Raw genomic sequence first — 22,211 nt, forward strand, 5'->3', positions numbered from 1 at the left:
TCCACAGTCATATCAGTGGGACGCCATCTCCTTTCCTATGCTTCACATGGAGACATGATGCAGTTTTCCATTCTGGTTATGGAGAAAGTGAAGCCCTCTGGCCAACTGTGACATGCTGTTCTCTACACCAGACGGACAGCTATAGAAGCCCAGGGCAGATTCATACAGTAAAACCCATATCATTCTGTCCTGCTGTCTGTCAGTCATTCAGGAGCAGCAGACCGATGGCTCTGTGAGTGAATCTTCTCCAGCCAACTCTAAAAATTCCCTGATAACTGGAGCAGGTTAGGATTAGTGTTGTAATCCAGCACAGTGCCAGGCTAAATCAAGCACCATGGGGCCTGTGGCGGAAAAGGGCACAGTGGCAAAGCTGGATCTCCTCCTAGGCCCTGTGGAGGGTCACACCACTGTCTCATGCTAGCTAATACACTCTCTGATCATCTATGACATACATGTGGTAAGATGCATATGTGTGTTAAAGATTACCTCAGAGTGGGGATATTATCCAAAAACATCTATAATTCATGAGGTTGTAGTTAGAGTTACAGGAAGGTTGACATATTGGCAACATCAGTGGTTAGATGAAGCAGATGCTAAGCTACAGGACCGTTTTGCTAGCACAGACTGGAATATGTTCCTGGATTCTTCCGATGGCATTGAGAAGTACACCACATCACTCACTGGCTTCATCAATAAGTGCATCGATGATGTCATCCCCACAGTGACTGTATGTACATACCCCAACCAGAAGCCATGGATTACAGGCAACATCAGCACTGAGCTAAAGGGTAGAGCTGCCGCTTTCAAGAAGCGGGAAGCTTATAAGAAATCACACTATGCCCTCCAACGAATCATCAAACAGGCAAAGCGTCAATACAGGACTAAGATCGAATCGTACTACACCGGCCCCGACGCTCATCGGATGTTGCAGGGCTTGCAAACTATTAGAGACTACAAAGGGAAGCGCAGCCGAGAGCTGCCCAGTGACACAAGCCTACCAGACAAGCTAAATTACTTCTGTGCTCGCTTCAAGGCAAGTAACACTGAAACATGCATGAGAGCAACAGCTGTTCTGGACGAGTGTGTGATCACGTCCTCTGCAGCCGATGTGAGTAAGACCTTTAAACAGGTCAACATTCACAAGGCCCGATGGATTACCAGGACGTGTACTCCGCGCATGCGCTGACCAACTGGCAAGTGTCTTCACTGACATTTTCTGAGTCTGTAATACCAACATGTTTCAAGCAGACCACCATAGTCCCTATGTCTAAATGACTACCGACCTGTAGCCATGAAGTGCTTTGAAAGGCTGGTCATGGCTCACATCAACACCATTATGTCAGAAACCCTAGACCCACTCCAATTTGCATACAGATCCACAGATGATGCAATCTCTATTGCACTCCACACTGCCCGTTCCCACCTGGACAAAAGGAACACCTATATGAGAATGCTATTCTTTGACTACAGCTCAGCGTTCAACACCATAGTGCCCACAAAGCTCATCACTAAGCTAAGGACCGTGGGACTAAACACCTCCCTCTGCAACTGGATCCTGGACTTCCTGATGGGTCTCCCCCAGGAGATAAGGGTAGGTAACAACACATCTGCCACGCTGTTGCTCAACACGGGGGCCACTCAGGGGTGCGTGCTCGGTCCCCTCCTGTACTCCCTGTTCACTCATGACTGCACGGCCAGGCACGACTCCAACACCATAATTAAATTTGCCGATGACACAATAGTGATAGGTCTGATCACCGACGATCACAGCCTATAGGGAGGAGGTCTGAGACCTGACCGTGTGGTGCCAGGACAACAACCTCTCCCTCAAAGTGATCAAGACAAAGGAGATGACTGTGGACTACAGGAAAAGGAGGACTGAGCACACCCCCATTCTCATCGACAGGGCTGCAGTGGAGCAGGTTGAGAGCTTCAAGTTCCTTGGCGTCCACATCACCAACAAACTAACATGGTCCAAGCACACCAAGACAGTCGTGAAGAGGGCATGACAAAACTTATTCCCCCTCAGGAGACTGAAAAGATTTGGCATGGGACCTCAGATCCTCAAAAGGTTCTACAGCTGCATCATCGAGAGCATCCAGATGGATTGCATCACTGCCTGGTATGGAAACTTCTCGGCCTACAAGGCACTACAGTACATCACTGGGGCCAAGCTTCCTGCCATCCAGGACCTCTATACCAGGCACTGTCAGAGGAAGGCCCTAAAAATTGACTCCAGCCACCCTAGTCATAGACTGTTCTCTCTGCTACCGCACGGCAAGCGGTACCGGAGCGCCAAGTCTAGGTCCAAGAGGCTTCTAAACAGCTTCTACCCCCAAGCCATACGACTCCTGAACGGCTAACAAATGGCTACCCAGACTATTTGCACAATATGGTCTTTGCAAAATGTCAGCACCTCTTTTTCAGTTTGTCTCAGACCGAAGAGGGAACTGCTAAACTGAGGGGCAGCAGTAGAATATACAGAGAGGGACGGTGAGAGGACAACAATGGTAGTGTAACCTGTGTGAGTTATGACCAACTCATACTCATTTGCATTCTGGGTAAGTAGTAAGAATGAACACTTTACTTTATGTCATTTTCTATGCAGCGGCAGTGAAAGAGTTAAGGATGGTGTCTTGTGCACTGGAGGGCGATGAGTGAGTTATCTCCTTACCACCACAGGAGCAGATAATGACTGTGGGTTTTCTCTCAGGGAACTTCCAGAGTTCATATAGTCTGCCTGACTGCAGAAGGTACGGAGGCACGGAGACAGAGAGGTGAGTGAACAGCTATGGTCTAAAGATGTTATTGTATCTCACGAAGACTCAAATGATGGATCATTGACATGTGATGGTGATATGCTACATATTGAATGTGCATTGTCTTTCTTACATAGTCTTACTGATTCAGCAGCTTGCTGTCTTCTCCAGTTTCTCTGTCTAAGATCGTATCAAAGTGATAAATTACTTTCATGTTTATGAGCATCAATCTGTCAACGCTATGAGACTAATGTAAATGCATTAAGGGCCCATCCAATTGTGTCTGAGGAACACTCTGGGTGAAGTTGCGTTGCGCTCGTGCATGACTGCACCATTTTGTTTTTCTCTCCCAGCCCCAAACACTGTGAGGAAGATGAGGAGAGGAGACACCCCTCTGCTAAAGCAGCAGTCAAGCCCCTGTTTGGCAAAGGGTAAGCTTGCTCCCGACCTTCCTCCCCCTCATTCCTTTTCTCTCCCTCTCTCAGGCTTATTCATTCACTCAATCTCTCACATGCTCTCTCACTCATACATGTAGACCCTCAGTCATGCAGACATCAGCCCTATAGATAAAACAACACCACTCCAACCAGTGCTCATAAAGGTTGACCTACTGTACTGTACTCTCTTAAAATATCTTTAGCCAGGGTGATAAGTGTCTTTCTCATACACAGACTGACAGAGATGTAGTTTACCTTCTCTTATAGAGGTGTCTTTGACAGAAGGTACAGTCATTCAGGACTGGACCCCCACCAGAGACAGCAGGCTGGTGTCTGAGAGAGCCCAGAGAGGACATGATAAAAACAGTGTGTGACAGCTGTGTCTGAGGCAAGAGAATTACTAATGGCTGGAGTGATCTCTGAACGTTCCTGCACAGGGACAGGGGGCGCTACAGTAAATGATCCAACACTGACAGGAAGATAGCAGGGATACAATGACCAGACCACTAGGAAACAACCCATCCAGGAGAAGCTCAAATTCCTTTTTGCCCCAATGTGCTAACATCATTGTATCAAAATGCAATTTGCAGACTCACAGGAGCTTCCTGGGACGTACAGAGGCTTAGAACAACATATTAACAACTGATCATGGCTCAGTTCTCTCTCATTCTCTCTGTCTCTCAGTCCCCACATCCCGCTATCATAAGTACATCAGTGCGGAGTGGGAACCATTGAGATCAGACTGTGTCTGTGCCTACATTCATCTCCTCTAATGCTCTCTATGGAGCTGCAGCAGAAATCCCCTCAGTCACATGATCTAATGCTCCCAAAACCAGATGTGCAGATCAATAATAGGAAGTCAGCTCCAATGCAGAACAACATTATTTCTCCATGTAATGAAGCGCTGAATCTGAATGAAATATAGAGCAAGCTGAATGACATTGTTGCTGTCCAAAGATAAATCATTCTGCTGTGAGGCATTTCGAGAGTCAACCTCAACAGGCCAGGTAAAAATACACATGGATTGTTAATATTGCGACCTGCAGGTTGGTGTGTGTGTGTGTGTGTGTGTGTGTGTGTGTGTGTGTGTGTGTGTGTGTGTGTGTGTGTGTTGTGTGTGTGTGTGTGTGTGTGTGTGTTGTTTAAGCAGAGGGGGCTGGACAGGCAGCTGGGATGTGAGTTGTAGTCATGTGGGGTTAATCAGAGCTGCAGCAGTTGTCCATTGGGGGAACAACAGGACCTTATCGACAACACTGAGTTTAATCTGCCCTACATCTCTCTTTCTGGAGGTCTACTAGGAAACGCTGAACAACACCAGTACCAGGTATAACATGGAGTCCTATGTCATGTGTTTGCCGCATACACTACAAGCTATGTGAGTGTCTCTGTCAAAGCCAGTGGCAGATAGGATCAGCCTGGACTGAAATCACACAGATCAGGGTAGAGGGTCCTATAAGGTTTCAAATTGGCAGCTTTGAGCATGATCATGAAGGACAGTGTGTGCACGGGTAAACATGGGTTTGTGGGTCACTGTTGTGTCATCACCTATTCTAATGTGTGCGGTAGTCTGATCCTTTACTGAGGATTATTACCCATCATCTGACTGACATGATGCCAGAGAACTACAGCAGGATTATTCATTCTAACACTATGCACCTAAACCAAGGTCAGTAAGAGCTGAGATCATGTGTGCGGGTGGGTCTGTCGAGGCTCTGAGGCAAAGCAGTGATGCATGGCTGCGCAGCGGCAGTCCTCTCAATCAGGGCTGCCTGGGTAATGTTTACAATAAATGCAACAGCTGCATAGCTTGCTATCTGGCTCCTTAAGGAGGAAGGCTGCGGATGTATCACTGTCCCAAAGGTGGAGAGGAGTGTATGAGGAGTGTTTGTGTGTGAGTGAGTGTGTGTGAGTCCATCCAGCTGGGAGGAGTGCTGGTGGCTCGGCTCTGGGCTCTCTCTTTGTTGACAGCCAGTTGTAACATATCCCAAGGATTAGTGGCTCTGTCGACATGATGCCATTGGCTTCTTAAAATAGATAGAGAAGGACACTCAAAGAAAACAGAACCGTGGTCGTGAACCACGGCAGGCTCAGAGTGGGACTGACCCACATCACAGCCAGCCCGTCAGAGTCAGGCGACCAGCCTGTTAGCCAGTCTCTACCGCAGAGAGACTGTACAGAGACACTGTGATCCTAGCTGAGATTTCCATCATCAGGACTCCCAGTGGAGACTGTACAGCACAGAAAGATGGCTGTGAACAGACCGGAAGGTAAGGCACATAGCAGATAACAAGTATAGGTACACTATAAACTGTTCTAGCAGCTAGAGACTCGGAAACTATTGTGTTGCTGTTTGAGAGAATGTGATTAAGTCCATTACGTGTGATGGAAATGAGATGGCTATTACTCTGGGAGGAATACTGATGGCTGTTTGGTGTCTCTGACTAAGAAAATTGTGTATAACTGATGCCGAGGCAGCAGTATAAGCAGAGAGAATGAGAGAGAGAGAGAGAGAGCGAGAAAGAGAGAGAGAGAGACTGTGTGCGCGTGTGTGTGTGTGTGTGTGTGTGTGTGTGTGTGTGTGTGTGTGTGTGTGTGAGGCAGCAGTATAAGCAGAGAGAGAGAGAGAGAGAGACAGTGTGTGTGTGTGTGTGTGTGTGTGTGTGTGTGTGTGTGTGTGTGTGTGTGTGTGTGTGTGTGTGTGTGTGTGTGTGTGTGTGTGTGTGTGTGTGTGTGCATGTGCGTGTGTGTGTGAGGCAACACTCCAATTCATTGAGAGGAAGAAGCGGTGCTAAATTATTTATGAGAACCCATATTTTAATCAATGCTGCTGCTGCTTCACAGAAACCCTCTCAGCTTTCAGAGTTCACCTGTGGTCTTTGCTGTAATGTGCTGCTCTCTCTGTCTGTCTGCAGTGCAGTGGGAAGTGGGCAGTGGGCAGTGGGCAGTGGGCAGTGGGCAGTGGGCAGTGGGCAGTGGGCAGTGGGCAGTGGGCAGTGGGCAGGCGCTAGTTTCATCCACAAAGCTGTTCTTGGAAGTGGCTTAGGGTGAGCAGTGGGGTGTTTGTGGCACAGAATTTTGGCAGGAATGGCAGCCCGCTTGGAAAGGCTTGGCAGAATGGAGCTTTGACATTACTCTGTCACTGATGACACTATAGCTTTTCTCTCAGGGGCACCAGGTCTGTATGGCAACTGTGCTGTCTGGGTGGATTGGGTTTCGTGTCATTGGGGTATCAACAAACCCCTCGTGGTTCGGTCACTTGATCTGTGGGTGCAGACCTGTCCCTAAATGGGACAACTGTGTGGTTAATGGACCAGTGACTGACAATCAGACACTGGGCTATAAAGTCTACAGTTCAACCATTACTGTCACGGTTGCACAGGGGATTATGATTAGGACCATAAACCTGAAAGGAATAGAGCTGGTATGTGTCTGGAGACAAAGTCGAGTTTTCCATTTTGAAAATCACATTGAGCCACTTAAGACAGCAGATTTTTTCAGTGTAATCTGCCAGCTCAAGATTTGTGTCCCTCATCTTGATACATGACGAACAAACATGTTCATGAAACCGTATAAACAACATCGTTGCAGCCTGAGTGTAAAACTGCAGATACTCTGGTCTTCAGAAAATGAAGAGAATGATGGAACAGCTGGGAAATAAAACTTAATTAAATTCCAGGGGTAATAAGATGATCTCTGACAGTACAATTCACTCAGCAGACAGTCTCTGCATTAGATAAACACTAACCTGATGTCATTCTCTACCCTGTCTCTATGTTGTCCTCAGAGAGGACAGTACGGGGCCTGGTGTTGACCCTAAAGGTCATGAGTGAAAATAGCATATTGTTTCGGAGGCAATGTAACGTGATCAGTTGTCAGTATTTATGTCGGTCACAAGTGCTTAAGGATCTGCTTACCAGAGTCATTTCAAAAGGAGATTGCAGTATAAGCGCAGCACAATTTGTCAATCTGTCATGGTGGTTGTTTTGCCATGCCTCGAGGTAACTCTGCTAAGCAAATAAATGAGTATATGCTAATAGATCTAATATTAGCTAACACATTGTGCTAATAGTTCTCTGTTAATACTAGGTGAATATGCAAAGCAATGCTTTTAGCAGAGGGATGTCATGACAGTGAGGTGTTGTGATGACAAAGCAGATATGAGTTCTGAGTGGACAGAAATGCTGGAATTGGCAGCGATTTTTTGGGGAAGAATTAGCTCCACCTCCTACAATAACAAAACTCCAATCTAATGCTTCCAAAACTAAGTGTCTACATATCTGTACAGTGTTTATACTAAGCTGCTACACCTGGTGTTTTTACAGACATGCCGAGACAATTCCCTAAGATCACGCTGAGTGAGGTGGATGAGGAGACACGTCTGCTGGCTGAGAAGGTGTACGCGTCAGCGCTGAAGGAGGAGGACACAAACGATGCGCTGTCCATGTTCACCGTCCCTGAGGACTGTCCCATCGGCCTGCACCAGGCCAAGGAGAGGGAGCTGCTCAAAGAGCTGGCAGAGCAGCATTCAGAAGAGAGTGCCAAGAGGTGAGTCTGGGCCTCGACAATACAGGACCTCATGGAATCGAACCTAGCTGATCAGTTAAGTACTGGAGTGTCGGGAATTCATAAGAACGTTTCGTTTCCAGGAAGAAGAGTTTCAAGATGATCCGTTCGCAGTCTGCGTCCTTGCAGGGCCTGCAGATCCCTGTGACTGCAGAGTGGGCCCGTTCTGTGGTGACCCCATTCCTCTCACCCTCCTCCACCTGCTCCTCACTTCCAGAGAACTGCCCCGAGTACCAGAGGGTCACCATCAGTGGAGACTACTGTGCTGGTGTAAGTTCTCCAAGCAGGTGGCATACAGTTCATGCTCAACTCATACAGTATTTCACTTCATACTAGAAGAGTTGCAATGAAATTGGACAGTAATGATTGTGTTTAGCTTTTCGTGTATTGATGTGAATACTGATGTGTATATTGATGTGTATAGTGTATATTTATGTTTTTGTTTCGTCTGTAAAAAAAAAGAACTTGGACTCAGCATGACTCCCTGTCAAAATAAAAGTTAGATAAACAATTTAAATAATAAAAGTGGTACTTTGGTATGACTTTAAATCCCCAGGTGGTTAACAATAATCTTGTGTGTAGAGAGTCCACAGGATGAAATGGAAAGCCATGTGATAAGACTAGTAATGACAGCTCTCTCCTCTCCCCAGATCACAGTAGAGGACTATGAACAGGCAGCAAAAACCCTGATGAAAGCCCTGTTCATTAGGGAGAAGTACTCCAGACTGGCCTACCATCGCTTTCCCCGGACCGTCGCTCAGTTCCTCCGCAGCGCTGAGAACCAGACGTGGAAGGAAGAGGACGGGGTTCTACCAGGTATACACTGAGTGTACAAAACATTCAGAACACCTTCCTAATATTGAGTTGCACCCCCCTTTTGCCCTCAGAACAGCCTCAATTCGTCGGGGCATGGGCTCCACAAGGTGTTGAAAGTGTTCCACAGGGATGCTGGCCCATGGTGACTCCAATAATTCCTACAGTTGTGACAAGTTGGCTAGATGTCCCTTGGGTGGTGATGCACACAGGAAACTGTTGAGTGTGAAAAACCAAGCATCGTTGCAGTTCTTGACACAAACCGGTGCGCCTGTCACCTATGACCATACCCCGTTCAAAGGCACTTAAACATTTTGTCTTGCCCATTCACCCTCGGAATGGCACACATACACAATCCATGTCTCAATTGTTTCAAGGCTTAAAAATCCTTCTTTAACTTATCTCCTCCCCTTCATCTACATTGATTGAAGTGGATTTAACAAGTGACATCAATAAGGGATCATAGATTTCACCTGGATTCACCTGTTAGTTTATGTCATGGAAAGAGCAGGTGTTCATAATGTTTTGTACACTCAGTGTATACTCAAACAGTGCCCATAAATTAACTATATGTCCATAATGTGTTCTTAACGTCCTGTACAAGTAGAGTCCATTGTATTAGAGTCTATGTCAGTCATACTGGTCTCCCCACAGATGTCTGCCCTTGCCCCAGGGAGGGGGAGGACCCGTACAACATTGAGAATATCCCAGACAACCTGAGCTATGAGCTGCAGACGAAAGATGGCATAGTGTATGTGTATGAGAACGCAGAGGCTCTAAGTCAGAACAGGCCCCGCAGCCTGCCCTACCCTGACCTGGAGACCTTTGCCATAGACCTCAGCCATGTGCTGGCCATGATCATTGATGGACCCACGTGAGTGACCACCACTTCCTGAACTCACCACTGTGTAATGGAGCTTTATTTTTGTCTCTGCATAACTAACGTGCTTTACAGGAAGACCTATTGTCACAGACGCCTGAACTTCCTGGGCTCAAAGTTCTACCTGCATGAAATGCTCAATGAGATGGCTGAGCTAAAGGAACTGAAGGGTGTTCCACACAGAGACTTCTACAATGTCAGAAAGGCAAGTTTCCAACACTTGAATGTGAAAGCTACATTTATAATGTGAAGTGAAAGTCCACCGTTTAGATCTGATGTGGCTACTTTCCCAGAGGCTTTGTGATAAAAAGCCACAATCAAACTGTGACGTCTCACTTTCCCCAGGTGGACACACACATCCATGCAGCCGCCTGCATGTCCCAGAAGCACCTTCTGAACTTCATCCAGACCACCTACAAGACGGAGGCAGACCGTGTGGTGCTGGAGAAGGGCGGGCGGAAGCTGACCCTCAGAGAGGTGTTTGAACACCTCAACATGGACCCCTATGACCTCACTGTGGACTCCCTGGATGTACACGCTGTAAGACCCTCCCTCTCTCTATCTATTTCACCTGACCATCATGCAATACCCTTACAAAGAAAAACAAATGAAAAAATCATGGGGATAAACATAGTTTTCAGACACGTGGGAAGTTCCACATCTTATTTTCCATGTATTTTTCCCTCGTGAAAATATATAACACTATTACTCCACCATCGTTTCAGTAAAAAGCTACGGTTTGGGGCTGGAGAAATGCAACCACTCTCAAATCCCTACACTACGCTATGGATGCAAGGACTGTCCATCCATGATACACTACATGACCAAATATATGTGAACACTTGCTCGTCGAACATCTCATTCCAAAATCATGGGAAGTAATTTGGAGTTGGTCCTCCCTTTGCTGCTATAACAGCCTCCACACTTCTGGGAAGGCTTCCACTAGATGTTGGAACATTGAATCGTCTACAATGTCATTGTATGCTGTACCATTAAGCTTTCCCTTCACTGGAACTAAGGGGCCTAGCCCGAACCATGAAAAACAGCCCCAGACCATTATTCCTCATCCACCAAACTTTACAGTTGGCACTATGCATTGAGGCAGGTAGCATTCCCCTGGCATCCGCCAAACACAGATTCGTCCACCGGAAGGTGGATGGTGAAGCGTGATTCATCACTCCAGAGAACTAATTTCCACTGCTCCAGAGTCCAATGGCAGCGAGCTTTACACAACTCCAGCCGACGCTTTACATTGCGCATGGTGATCTTAGGCTGCTCTGCCATGGAAACCCATTTCATGAAGCTCCCGACGAACAGTTCTTGTGCTGACGTTGTTTTCAGAGGCAGTTTGGAACTCGGTAGTTGTAACCAAGGACAGACGAACTCTGGAGTGTTGCAACCGAGGACAGACGATTTTTAAGTACTATGCACTTCAGCACTCGGCGGTCATGAGGCAAAATATTTTATATTCTTCAAGAATCAATTGGTAAATATCATTAATTTATAAGTCCAAAAATGGATGTGGTCACTAAGGATTGCCCCTTTAATAACAGTTAGTGATTTTCATACAGCAGACCTACACTGAGTGTACAAGATATTAAGAACACCTACTCTTTCCATGACATAGACTGACCAGGTGAATCCAGGTGAAATCTATGATCCCTTATTGATGTCACTTGTTAAATCCACTTCAATCAGTGTAGATGAAGGGGAGGAGACAGGTTAAATAATCATTTGTAAGCCTTGAGACAATTGAGACATTGATTGTGTACAGTATGTGTGCTATTCAGAGGGTGAAAGAGCAAGAACAAATATTTAAGTGACTTTGAACGGGGTATGGTCGTAGGTGCCAGGCGCACTGGTTTGTGTCAAGAACGGCTAGATTTTTCACGCTCAACAGTGTCCCATGTGTATCAAGACTGATCAACCACCCAAAGGACATCCAGCCGACTGTGAGAAGCATTGGAGTCAACATTGGCCAGATCCCTGTGGGATTCCCTCATCAATCTACACACAATACCCCATAATGACAAACCAAAAACATGGACTTATGTAAATATGAAATATCACATTTCCATAAGTATTCAGACCCTTTACTTAGTACTTTGTTGAAGCACCTTTGGCAGCAATTACATTATTGAGTCTTCTTGGGTAAGACACTACAAGCTTGACACACCTGTATTTGGGGAGTTTCTCCCATTCTTTTCTGCTGATCCTCTCAAGCTCTGTCAGGTTGGATGGGGAGGACAACGACCCTAAGCACACAGCCAAGACAACGCAGGAGTGGCTTTGGGGCAAGTCTCTCCAGAGATGTTCTATCGTGTTCAAGTCTGGGCTCTGGCTGGGCCACTCAAGGACATTCAGAGACTTGTCCCGAAGCCACTCCTGCGTTGTCTTGGCTGTGTGCTTAGGCTCATTGTCCTGTTGGAAGGTGAACATTCGCCCCAGTCTGAGGTCCAGAGCGCTCTGGAGCAGGTTTTCATCAAGGATCTCTCTATACTTTGCTCCGTTCACCTTTCTTCAAGCCTGACTAGTCTACTAGACCCTGCCGCTGAAAAACATCCCCACAGCATGATGCTGCCACCACCATGCATCACCGTAGGTATTGGTATTGGCCATGTGATGAGCGGTGCCTGGTTTCCTCCAGACGTGACGCTTGGCAGTCAGGCCAAAGAGTTCAATCTTGGTTTCATCAGACCAGAGAATTTTGTTTCTCATGGTCTGAGAGTCTTTAAGTGCCTTTTGGAAAACTCCAAGCGGGCTGTCATGTGCCTTTTACTGAGGATTGGCTTCTGTCTGGCCACTCTACCATAAAGGTCTGATTGGTGGAGTGCTGCAGAGATGGTTGTCCTTCTGGAAGGTTCTCCCATCTCCACAGAGGAACTCTAGAGCTCTGCCAGAGTGACCATCAGGTTCTTGGTCACCTCCTTAACCAAGGCCTTTTGTCCCCCAATTGCTCAGTTTGGCTGGGCGGCCAGCTCTTGGAAGTCTTGGTGGTTCCAAACTTCCATGTAAGAATGATGGCGGCCACTGTGTTCTTGGGGACCTTCAATGCTGCAGAAATGTTTTGGTACCCTTCCTCAGAACTGTGCCTCGACACAATCCTGTCTCGGAGCTCTACGGACAATTCCTTCGACCCCATGGCTTGGTTTTTGCTCTGACATGCACTGTCAACTGTGGGACCTTAAATTGACAGGTGTGTGCCTTTCCAAATCATGTCCAATCAATTGAATTTCCCACAGGTGGACTCCAATCAAGTTGTAGAAACATCTCAAGGATGATCAATGGAAACAGGATGCACCTGAGCTCAACTTTGAGTCTCATAGCAAAAGGTCTGAAAACTTATGTAAATATTTTTTGTATTTAAAAACAAAATTCAAAAAAACTGTTTTTGCTTTGCCATTATGGGGTATTCTGTGTAGATTGTTGAGTTTTTTTTCTTCTATTTTAGTTAATCCATTTTAGAATAAGGCTGTAACGTAACAAAATGTTGGAAAAATCAAGTGGTCTGAATACTTTCCGAAGGCACTGTATGAAACTGCAAATGTGATTTTCACATGATTGAATTTCACACGTGAACTTGCATTTCCACATGAGAAAATAAGCTTTTCACATGTGAATGTTTTTCACATGTGAAACTGCATATCCGATTTTCAACTGGAAATTTCACAAGTGAAACCGCAATTCACATGTGAGGTGAAAACATGTTACTCTCCTCACATATTACAAGGTGGTGTTGACTTGTGAACTCTTAATTGAATACATGTGAAAATATGGTTTCACATGTGAAATTTAAGTTCAACATGTGAAAACAGGCATTGCTTGTTAGACATGTCTTTTTGTAAGAGTATATCATACATACTGTACAGGAACAGATGTTATGCCATAAAACACATATTTATTGTGTAACCATAGCTGTTCAGTTATATCTATAGCTAGAAACACATTTCAGTGTTGGAGATCTGTTAGCACCATCCATACGCTAATATTAGATGTGTGTGTGTGCCTCATCCCACAGGGCAGACAAACCTTTCACAGATTCGATAAGTTCAACTCCAAGTACAACCCAGTGGGGGCCAGTGAACTCCGAGAAATCTACCTGAAAACAGACAACCTCATAGATGGAGAGTACTTTGCACGCATTATCAAGGTATAGTTCATTCATACAGAAAACATCCTGATTCTCTGAAATTGATAACACACGTTATGTTGCACAAGCTATTGTTATTTTGCAACAACAACATGTGCAGCAACACATTTGAGGAAAAATACTCTGATGGATGGGCGGTGACAGAGACCCAGAATAATGGTCTTGTTTGGAGATGAGAGAACTTTCTACCACGTCTTGCCCTTGACAGGAAGTGTCCCATGACCTAGAGGAGAGTAAGTACCAGCATGCTGAGCCTCGTCTGTCCATCTACGGACGCTCTGCAGACGAATGGGTCTGCCTCTCCAAGTGGTTCATCCAGCACAAAGTGCACTCTACCAACATGCAGTGGATCATCCAAGTCCCCAGGATCTAGTAAGTGCTGCTGCCTGAGTGACAGCTGAAGGCAAAGAGCTAAATTTAACTTTCAACTGCAGAAGGTATGTAACATGGCTACTATAAACGATAATACTCTTTTCATGAGATGTTTGTCATGCTTAAAAATCTTTCACTTCTTTCAGTGATATTTTCAAGTCAAAGAAGTTGATCACTAACTTTGCCAAGATGTTGGAGAACATATTCCTTCCTCTGTTTGAGGCTACAGTCAATCCACAGAAGCATAAGGAGCTACATGTATTTCTCAAATATGTGAGTATAATTCATTTGGATTTTCCTGCAAAAACTATCCTGATAGTGTCAACCATTCACCATTCAACCCCTACTCTTCCTGTGCAGGTGACAGGCTTTGACAGTGTGGATGACGAGTCCAAGCACAGTGACCACATGTTCTCCTACAAGAGCCCCAAGCCTGAGCAGTGGACAGCAGATGAAAACCCTCCCTACAGCTACTACCTCTTCCACATGTACGCCAACATCATGGTGCTCAACAATCTGAGGAAGTACGTACCTGTTGATATCTGCCCCTCTCAGGCCTCTGGTAATGGACCCAAACCATTACATCTCATTCAAGAGAAACATAGACTTCCAACTGTCCTTCTGCTGATGCTGCTGAGGGGAAATGTAGGTGTTACACCCATTGTTCAGTTGCTATTATTCATTGAATTTACAGTAAGGCACTTCAGAATGTCCAGAGGGCAACCAAGGGGAGCAGAACAGGTGTCTGGTTGCAGTCATGCTACATTACTGCACAGTGTAATGCACCAAGGCATCTATAAAGAAATTCCCTGTGATAATACAAAGGAATAGAATTACAGACTTGAATTACTGGCACATGTGGTCAAGGAGCTCCTCCAAGGTCACTGAAGATGCTACTGTAGGTCCTACATAATGCACTTGTGTAGCTCTGTTTGTGTATGTGCAATGTGTGTGTGTGTGTGTGTGTGTGTGTGTGTGTGTGTGTGTGTGTGTGTGTGTGTGTGTGTGTGTGTGTGTGTGTGTGTGTGTGTGTGTGTGTGTGTGTGTGTGTGTGTGTGAATATGACCACTGAATATTTCCCTGGGTCTCTTCCAGAGAGCGGGGCTTGAGCACCTTCCAGTTCCGTCCACACTGCGGGGAGGCTGGATCCATCACCCACCTGGTCTCTGCTTTCCTCACAGCTGACAACATCTCCCACGGCCTCAACCTCAAGAAGGTCCTTTACTACTAGACTGAATCCTGCATCAACTGTCCTCAACACATTACAGCCTACACACATTTATTTGCCATCAATGGACTAATATAATTCCTCAACACCCCAGCATGTTTGAGTGGAGCACTCTCATGCTGATCTCCCATGTGATACGGTAGGTGCTACTCACATGAATAGTGGATGTCATGAGATGACCCTAAAGAAATGCAAAGCTATCTAATATTCTCACATGAAAGCACGCTGTATAAATGCAAGCCATTGTACTGTAATACAGTAACAGTGTTCAGCCATTCAGGGCTTCCTGTTTGCTTCATTTTCCTGTCTTTCTGTGGGCCTAACCAGCACACAGACAAGGAAAGGCCCTGTCTACCAGGCCTGCTCCATGCAAATACAGCCACTGAAAATAACCGAGCCAACCACAGGGACAGGAGCTAGCTTTCAACTTTTGACACATTTTAACATCCACCGTGTCTGCTGATCAGTAAGCAGAGACCCTGTACGCTGAGCAGGTGACAGCGAGGTGTGTGTGAGTCTGTGTGTATGTACTGAGTGTGTCTGTCTCTCTCTGTCACAGAGCCCTGTCCTACAGTACCTGTACTACCTGGCCCAGGTGCCCATTGCCATGTCTCCTCTGAGCAATAACAGCTTGTTCCTGGAATATTCCAAAAACCCTCTCAGGGAGTTCCTACACAAGGGGCTGTGCGTGTCTCTATCAACAGATGATCCTATGCAGTTCCACTATACCAAGGTAAACTGTTGGAGAAAATAGTAGCTCAAATCAGCTCCAGCTGAGTGTTCCATAGCTATATTGCAGGGCAGTACCAGATGACAGTGTGTCCTGTCTGTAGGAGGCACTAATGGAGGAGTATGCCATCGCGGCCCAGCTGTGGAAGCTCAGCACCTGTGATGTGTGTGAGATTGCCAGGAACAGTGTGCTGCAGAGTGGCCTGTCTCACCAGGTAGAGCTCTGGGCACTGATATCTACACTTTTAGAAAAAGGGTTCCAAAAGGGCTCTTTGCTGTCCTCACAGGTGAACCCTTTTTGTTCCAGGTAGAATACTCTTTGGTTCCAGGTAGAAACCCAAAAGTGTTCTACCAGGAACCAAAAAAGGTACTTCAAAGGGTTCTCCTATGGTGACAGCCAATGAACCCTTTTACATTCTAGATAGCACCTTTTTTCTAGTGTATAATAGCATGAATGCAAAATAACATGAAATATCCTTCCCCTGTCCCCCATCTAATGGAGTGGTTATACCTAAGGAGCGTACATGATATACAATCTCTGGTAATACTGTATAACTCATTTTGTGCAGGAGAAGAAGCACTTTATTGGGGCCAACTACTTGAAGGATGGACCTGAGGGGAACGACATTCGGCGGACCAATGTGGCTCAGATCCGCATGGCCTACCGCCACGAGACCCTGTACAATGAGCTCAGCTTCCTAGTGGATGCAGTGAAGACTGAAGCGGCCATTGGCACACAACCAGAGTGACCACAACAATATGGGACTCAATCCATGCATGTAAGCTCTCAACCATCACAACGATATCTCTTGCATTCATGGGAGAAAAAGCCCAATGGTTTGAATGGATAAGTGTGTCTCTTGTTTCTCTGGCTGCATGTGTGCTACTGTGAAAGCAGATAACAAGGGGTGCCATTGCAGTTAAAGAGATTCTCCAGTACTTTTGTATACTTTTTGCCAGTGGTTCTGAAAGTAGTGCTCAAGAGCCAAAAGTGGTCCCCGAAAATGGTGTACTATGTCACATACTGTATGTGCAGATATATGCACCATGCCATTGCTCTCTCTCTCGCTCTGCTGTGGGTGCATCATGTGCATCTTGCTAGTTGTCATATGGCGAGGGGCTGAAGCTCATTGGTTGAATTCGAATCCTAAGTGGCTGGCCCACATGGAGGAATATGTAGGCCAAGCACAGCTTCCAGAAAAGTAGTTGCTTTAAAACTAGGCATTTCATGTATAACTGAGGTAAGGTAGATTATGCATGTATGAACTACACATTGACACATCCAAATCGGAGGTTTAATAAATACTTATTAGTCACCAAAGTTCCAGAGCATGTCTTTAACAGTATAAAAATAGTTTGGAGAGGTAGCAGTAGGAGCCAACTACATCTTAGTGTCTAAATGATGTAGGTCCACAGTACAAGGGTTTCCTTCTGCAGTACAGCAACATCCTCTGCACTAAGGCTGGCTCCCTCTGCAGAGCACTTACTCACAGTTCAGTAATGTTACAACATATTTGTGGTTTCAAGTGCAATGTCTGGGAGAAAAAACACTGTCCACTTCTATTTTGATGTCCAACACTCACTGCATCATGCCTTAGTGATGGGCGTTCCCAGCTGTTGACAGAACCTGACAGTGTTCATCTCTGGAGCTGGAACACTGCTTTAGCTGTGATGAATGAAGTCTGGTACATTTCCACTGTCCCTTTCCATGTGTGCTTGTTTTTACAGGATGTCATGCAGTAGGTTCCAAGGAGGACACTGAAGTCATTTGTGGGACACTGTAGGTACAAAACATTGTACTTGCATGCTCTGTATGAGATCTGCTTGAAGTATTTGTGTGAATGTTTTGTTTCAATTTGAATGAAAACAGGCATTTATATTGGTCAGAGTATGCTATATTTCATTTGAATGTACTGTATCTATAACGTACTGTGCTGTGTCTATAAAGCAACATTGAGTCAATTGAGTTGTGAAAGTTTGGACAAGAGAGAAAAATGAGAAAGCATATAAGATGTCCAAAGATGTTACAACGCTCTATCTCACCTCTTCCTCGTTAATGGTTGACAGAATGCTGTAAAATAGCCTGTTTTTAATTATGTTACTTTTGTTATCAATAAAGATATTTTAACATGGATAATTCCGTTTTTTTGTTGTTGTCATGCAGCAATTTAAAACTGTGAGATGATGGAATACATTGTTTATTAGAACATTAACCCAAATCATGGCATTAGTCTGCATTTCCAAAAAAAGGCTAAGAAGTAACTACAAGGCAGGGTATACAAAAAGTTTGAATTTATTGCATCAATTCGAGATTGGCATTAGTTTAAAAACATGATTTAAAATGCAGCAGTTAGCAGTGGCCCTGGCATACTGACTAACCTTTTCTGAAGTCGGAAAATCAATTATATGTATAGCAAAAAATATGAAACCATTTTCAATTCAGCTACTATACTAGTCCTAAAATCAACTCATCCACGTTGCAGCACCATCTAGTGGTTAAAATACAGGACGCTCTCCAGAACAATCTATTGTGAACATGAACAACAAAAAACAAGGAGACATAAAATAACCTTCGAAAGCAAAATTGGAAAGGCATCCCATGCTATAAATAAATGCATTTGAATAACATTAATGCACACTTTATACAAACTACTAAACAACATAACTTCCATAAGCAGGAACATAACTTTAAAAAAGCAGCCAGACCTTATCTTTGGTCTTACCAAATCTAAAGCATCAAGGTTCTGTCTCTGATGCTGAATCTGCGTTGGTCTCATCACTGATGTTTACACTGATGTCATTGGCTGTCTCTTTGCACACATCCTCCTCAGGCTCAGCCTTAGCTTCAGCCTCAGTCTGAGCTTCCTTTGTGTCCTTCATACAGGTGTGTGCTGCACATTCCTTTGTCTCAATGTACTCTTTCTGCTGCTCCCCATCCCAGCAGGGGAGAATAGTCTTGAGCCCATTGTTCCTTTATAAAGAGGAAAAATAAAATGTGACGTGCAGGCTGAACATTAGTTAACACAGTATCAACTTACATCCCTAAAGTCACTCTGCCTCTGCTATAAATCAAACGTATGCATGACCATGTCAACGGGTATATGTTATAGTAATTGTGCTTAATGAATTACCTCGATCTAAATAATGGTTTTCAATTCAAGGGATCTTACATATCTACTTTTCCCCTTTTACAAAGAAAAGGTAGCAAAAACACTTACGTTCTAAAGTACAAGAGAATGGCCATTGCGGTCAGAAGAAGAACAACGGCCGAGGTGATAAGTATTGCGCTGCTCATGGACTGGGGTAGTTCTACCTCTACCCCTGGGCTATCAGAAAAACTACTGAGAGAGAGAAGAGAGGAGCGAGAATGAGAGGTGGGCCGGGCGGACTGTGTGGAGGGGACAAGATGAATGATGGCTGGAGAGAGGGAGGTAGAGGGGGGTGAGGCCGCTCCTGAAGGAGAGGGATGTGCTCCCTCCTGTTGCTTCGGCGTGGTCAAAGCGGTATCAGCTGTGGTATCCTCCAATTGTATCACTGTGGTAAGTAAATGAGAGTAAGTTAGCAATGCATTCACATTCAATTAAATTAATAAATTGATATCCAGCATTACCATCACAGTAGCTGTTTGCCAAACATTTTAATTTCACTCAATTCCTAAAACTTGGTCACACCACCCCAGGGATAGTTCAGGAAGTTGATGTAGGATGTTTTTCACACTCACACCTTTTCCTCTCACGTTCATACAATTGTTAGTCTCACAAAGGAAAGGAAAGTAAGTGATTTGACTTTCTGAAAAAATCCCAATTACCTCAGAGTTTAGGGTCAACAGAAAGGCACAGAGCAATTAGCCTATGAATTCATGAATCACCATAGCATAACATTTCTCTACTGGATCCATTGATCCAGTGACACAAGGGCACGAGGGCCCCTCAGGGGTGCGGGCTCGGTCCCCTCCTGTACTCCCTGTTCACTCATGACTGCACGGCCAGGCATGACTCCAACACCATCATTACATTTGCTGATGACACACCAGTGATAGGCCTGATCACCGACAACGATGAGACAGCCTATAGCGAGGAGGTCAGAGACCTGGCTTTGTGGTGCCAGGACAACAACCTCTCCCTCAAAGTGATCAAGACAAAGGAGATGATTGTGGACTACAGAAAAAGGAGGACCGAGCACACCCCCATTCTCATCAACGAGGCTGCAGTGGAGCAGGTTGAGAGCTTCAAGTTCCTTGGTGTCCACATCACCAACAAACTAACATGGTCCAAGCACACCAAGACAGCCGTGAAGAAGGCACAACAAAACCTATTCCCCCTCAGGAGACTGAAAAGATTTGGCATGGGTCCTCAGATCCCCAAAAGGTTCTGCAGCTGCACCATTGAGAGCATCCTGACTGGTTGCATCACTGCCTGGTATGGCAAATTCTCAGCCTCCCACCGCAAGGCACTACAGAGGGTAGTGCGTTCGGTCCAGTACATCACTGGGGCCAAGTTTCCTGCCATCCAGGACCTCTATACCAGGCAGTGTCAGAGGAAGGCCCTAAAAATTGTCAAAAAGACTCCAGCCACCCTAGTCATAGACTGCTTCTAAACAGCTTCTACCCCCAAGCCATAAGACTCCTGAACATCTAATCAAATGGCTACCCAGACTATTTGCATTGCCCCCCCCTCCCCACTGCTACTCTCTGTTCTCACCTATGCATAGTCACTTTAATAACTCTACCTACATGTACATACTACATCAACTAGCTGGTGCCCCCGCACATTGACTCTGTATCGGTTCCCACCTGTATATAGTCTCGCTATTGTTATTTTACTTTAATTACTTATTACTTTTATCTCTTATTCCTAGCTGTATTTTTTTGAAACTGCATTGTTGGTTAGGGGCTCATAAGTAAGCATTTCACTGTAAGGTGTTTTATTTGGTGCATGTGACTAATACAATTTGATTTGATTTGCATTGAGATTAAGATTTTTTTAAATCCTTTACTGTACCTGAAGCATTGAAGCAGAACACATCAAAAAGTTTGGTGACAGAGGCTCTCCATTTGATGACACCAGTCTGATTTTGACCACAGGTTTTACTGGCCTCAATACGAGGGATCACTGCAAAATGTTCATCAATCCACCCAAACCTAGAGACACAGCCAATTTAAATTGGATTCATTTATTCTCAGAGGTTATCTATTATGAAAAGGATCACTAGCATACAAAGAAGAATCGAATCCAAAAGCCATTTTACCTGCATGTTTCCAAGCCCAGTCTCTGAGCCTCCTCAACCTGGGAATTGGAGGCCATGGTTACACCCAGATACCAGCACACCTCCCTGGCCTCAGAGGCATTGAAGGCATAGGTAAACTGGTTGAGGTCATTTGTGCAGCTGACCAGAAACACCCCAGCTATTTGTCTCTCTGGGAAAGCTGGTGTTAAGGGAATTGAAGATAAGTTTGTGCATGTTTTCTGGTTTTAAAATGATTTCTAATTAGTCAAGTTTATCAATTTGAAAATCCAATAATAAGTCAAAATATTTTCAACTAATGATGTTTTTCTTCTTTTAGATCATTTAGTGAAAGTATCACTTAATGCATTTGCATGCCTTGTATTATTTCATATATTTTTTATATCAACGTTCATCAGTAATCATTAATGAAGATAACAAAATCACTTCAAAATGATGTTCAAAATCTTTCTCCAAAAGCACAATGCATATTTGAGAACTGATTTTGAAGGCAACATCTTTGAGCTTTGAGACACATGCAGTATAAAAATAATAAATACAAAAATAATCATCTTACCATTGATTTTGCTAGGATCAACGTGTAGACCAGAGAATGACAGTGTGAGAGGCAGCAGTAGTGAGAGGATCCAAACCTGCATCATGGTTACCAATGGTCAGTGACACCGGACTGGGAGCTACTGGGATGTGTTCCACTGTGTGTTCCACTGTGTGTCTGTGAGCCAAATGAAGGGGTTAGTGAGAGGTGATTCTCTTCATATTAGAAGGGTGGGTTCATGAAGTGTACAAAGCTGTTGTATAAATGTCCAGTCATACGAGGTGGTGACAAGGTCACGGAACCACCGGGAACAGGAAGCAGGAAGTACGTTGTACAGCCCATTCAGTATGGGCACTTTAGGATCCAAACAGTTCCAAGAATAAGATAAATGTAGCAAGATGTTAACATAACATGGTGCAGAAGCATCGGAAGTGTGGCATAAACTGCTGAAGTAGTGGTAATATATTTTAAGAGGTTAATTAATTGAGAATAAGATGAACA

At 44.9% G+C, this 22,211-nt stretch overlaps 2 protein-coding genes across 2 annotated transcripts; one reads left to right on the forward strand and one right to left on the reverse strand.

The window, feature by feature from the left end:
* Positions 1 to 5,013: 5,013 nt before the first annotated feature.
* LOC112263668 (AMP deaminase 3-like) lies at positions 5,014 to 18,065 on the forward strand. The gene is made up of 16 exons (XM_042330917.1): positions 5,014 to 5,463; positions 7,519 to 7,741; positions 7,843 to 8,029; positions 8,410 to 8,575; positions 9,227 to 9,446; positions 9,528 to 9,657; positions 9,798 to 9,992; positions 13,471 to 13,602; positions 13,811 to 13,974; positions 14,121 to 14,247; positions 14,335 to 14,498; positions 15,070 to 15,190; positions 15,762 to 15,935; positions 16,036 to 16,146; positions 16,501 to 16,710; positions 17,660 to 18,065. The coding sequence occupies exons 1-15, from the start codon at positions 5,442 to 5,444 to the stop codon at positions 16,678 to 16,680; spliced, it is 2,316 nt and encodes a 771-aa protein (XP_042186851.1). The 5' UTR covers positions 5,014 to 5,441; the 3' UTR covers positions 16,681 to 16,710; positions 17,660 to 18,065.
* A 136-nt stretch (positions 18,066 to 18,201) lies between these two features.
* LOC112263669 (lymphatic vessel endothelial hyaluronic acid receptor 1) lies at positions 18,202 to 22,133 on the reverse strand. Its single transcript, XM_024440157.2, has 5 exons — positions 21,732 to 22,133; positions 21,179 to 21,356; positions 20,932 to 21,071; positions 19,150 to 19,465; positions 18,202 to 18,902 (listed from the first exon to the last, which is right to left on the reverse strand). The coding sequence occupies exons 1-5, from the start codon at positions 21,814 to 21,816 to the stop codon at positions 18,668 to 18,670; spliced, it is 954 nt and encodes a 317-aa protein (XP_024295925.1). The 5' UTR covers positions 21,817 to 22,133; the 3' UTR covers positions 18,202 to 18,667.
* Between the last annotated feature and the right edge of the window lie 78 nt (positions 22,134 to 22,211).

The sequence above is a fragment of the Oncorhynchus tshawytscha genome, linkage group LG12 (assembly GCF_018296145.1).
Source record: "Oncorhynchus tshawytscha isolate Ot180627B linkage group LG12, Otsh_v2.0, whole genome shotgun sequence".
Classification (NCBI taxonomy): Eukaryota; Metazoa; Chordata; class Actinopteri; order Salmoniformes; family Salmonidae; genus Oncorhynchus; species Oncorhynchus tshawytscha.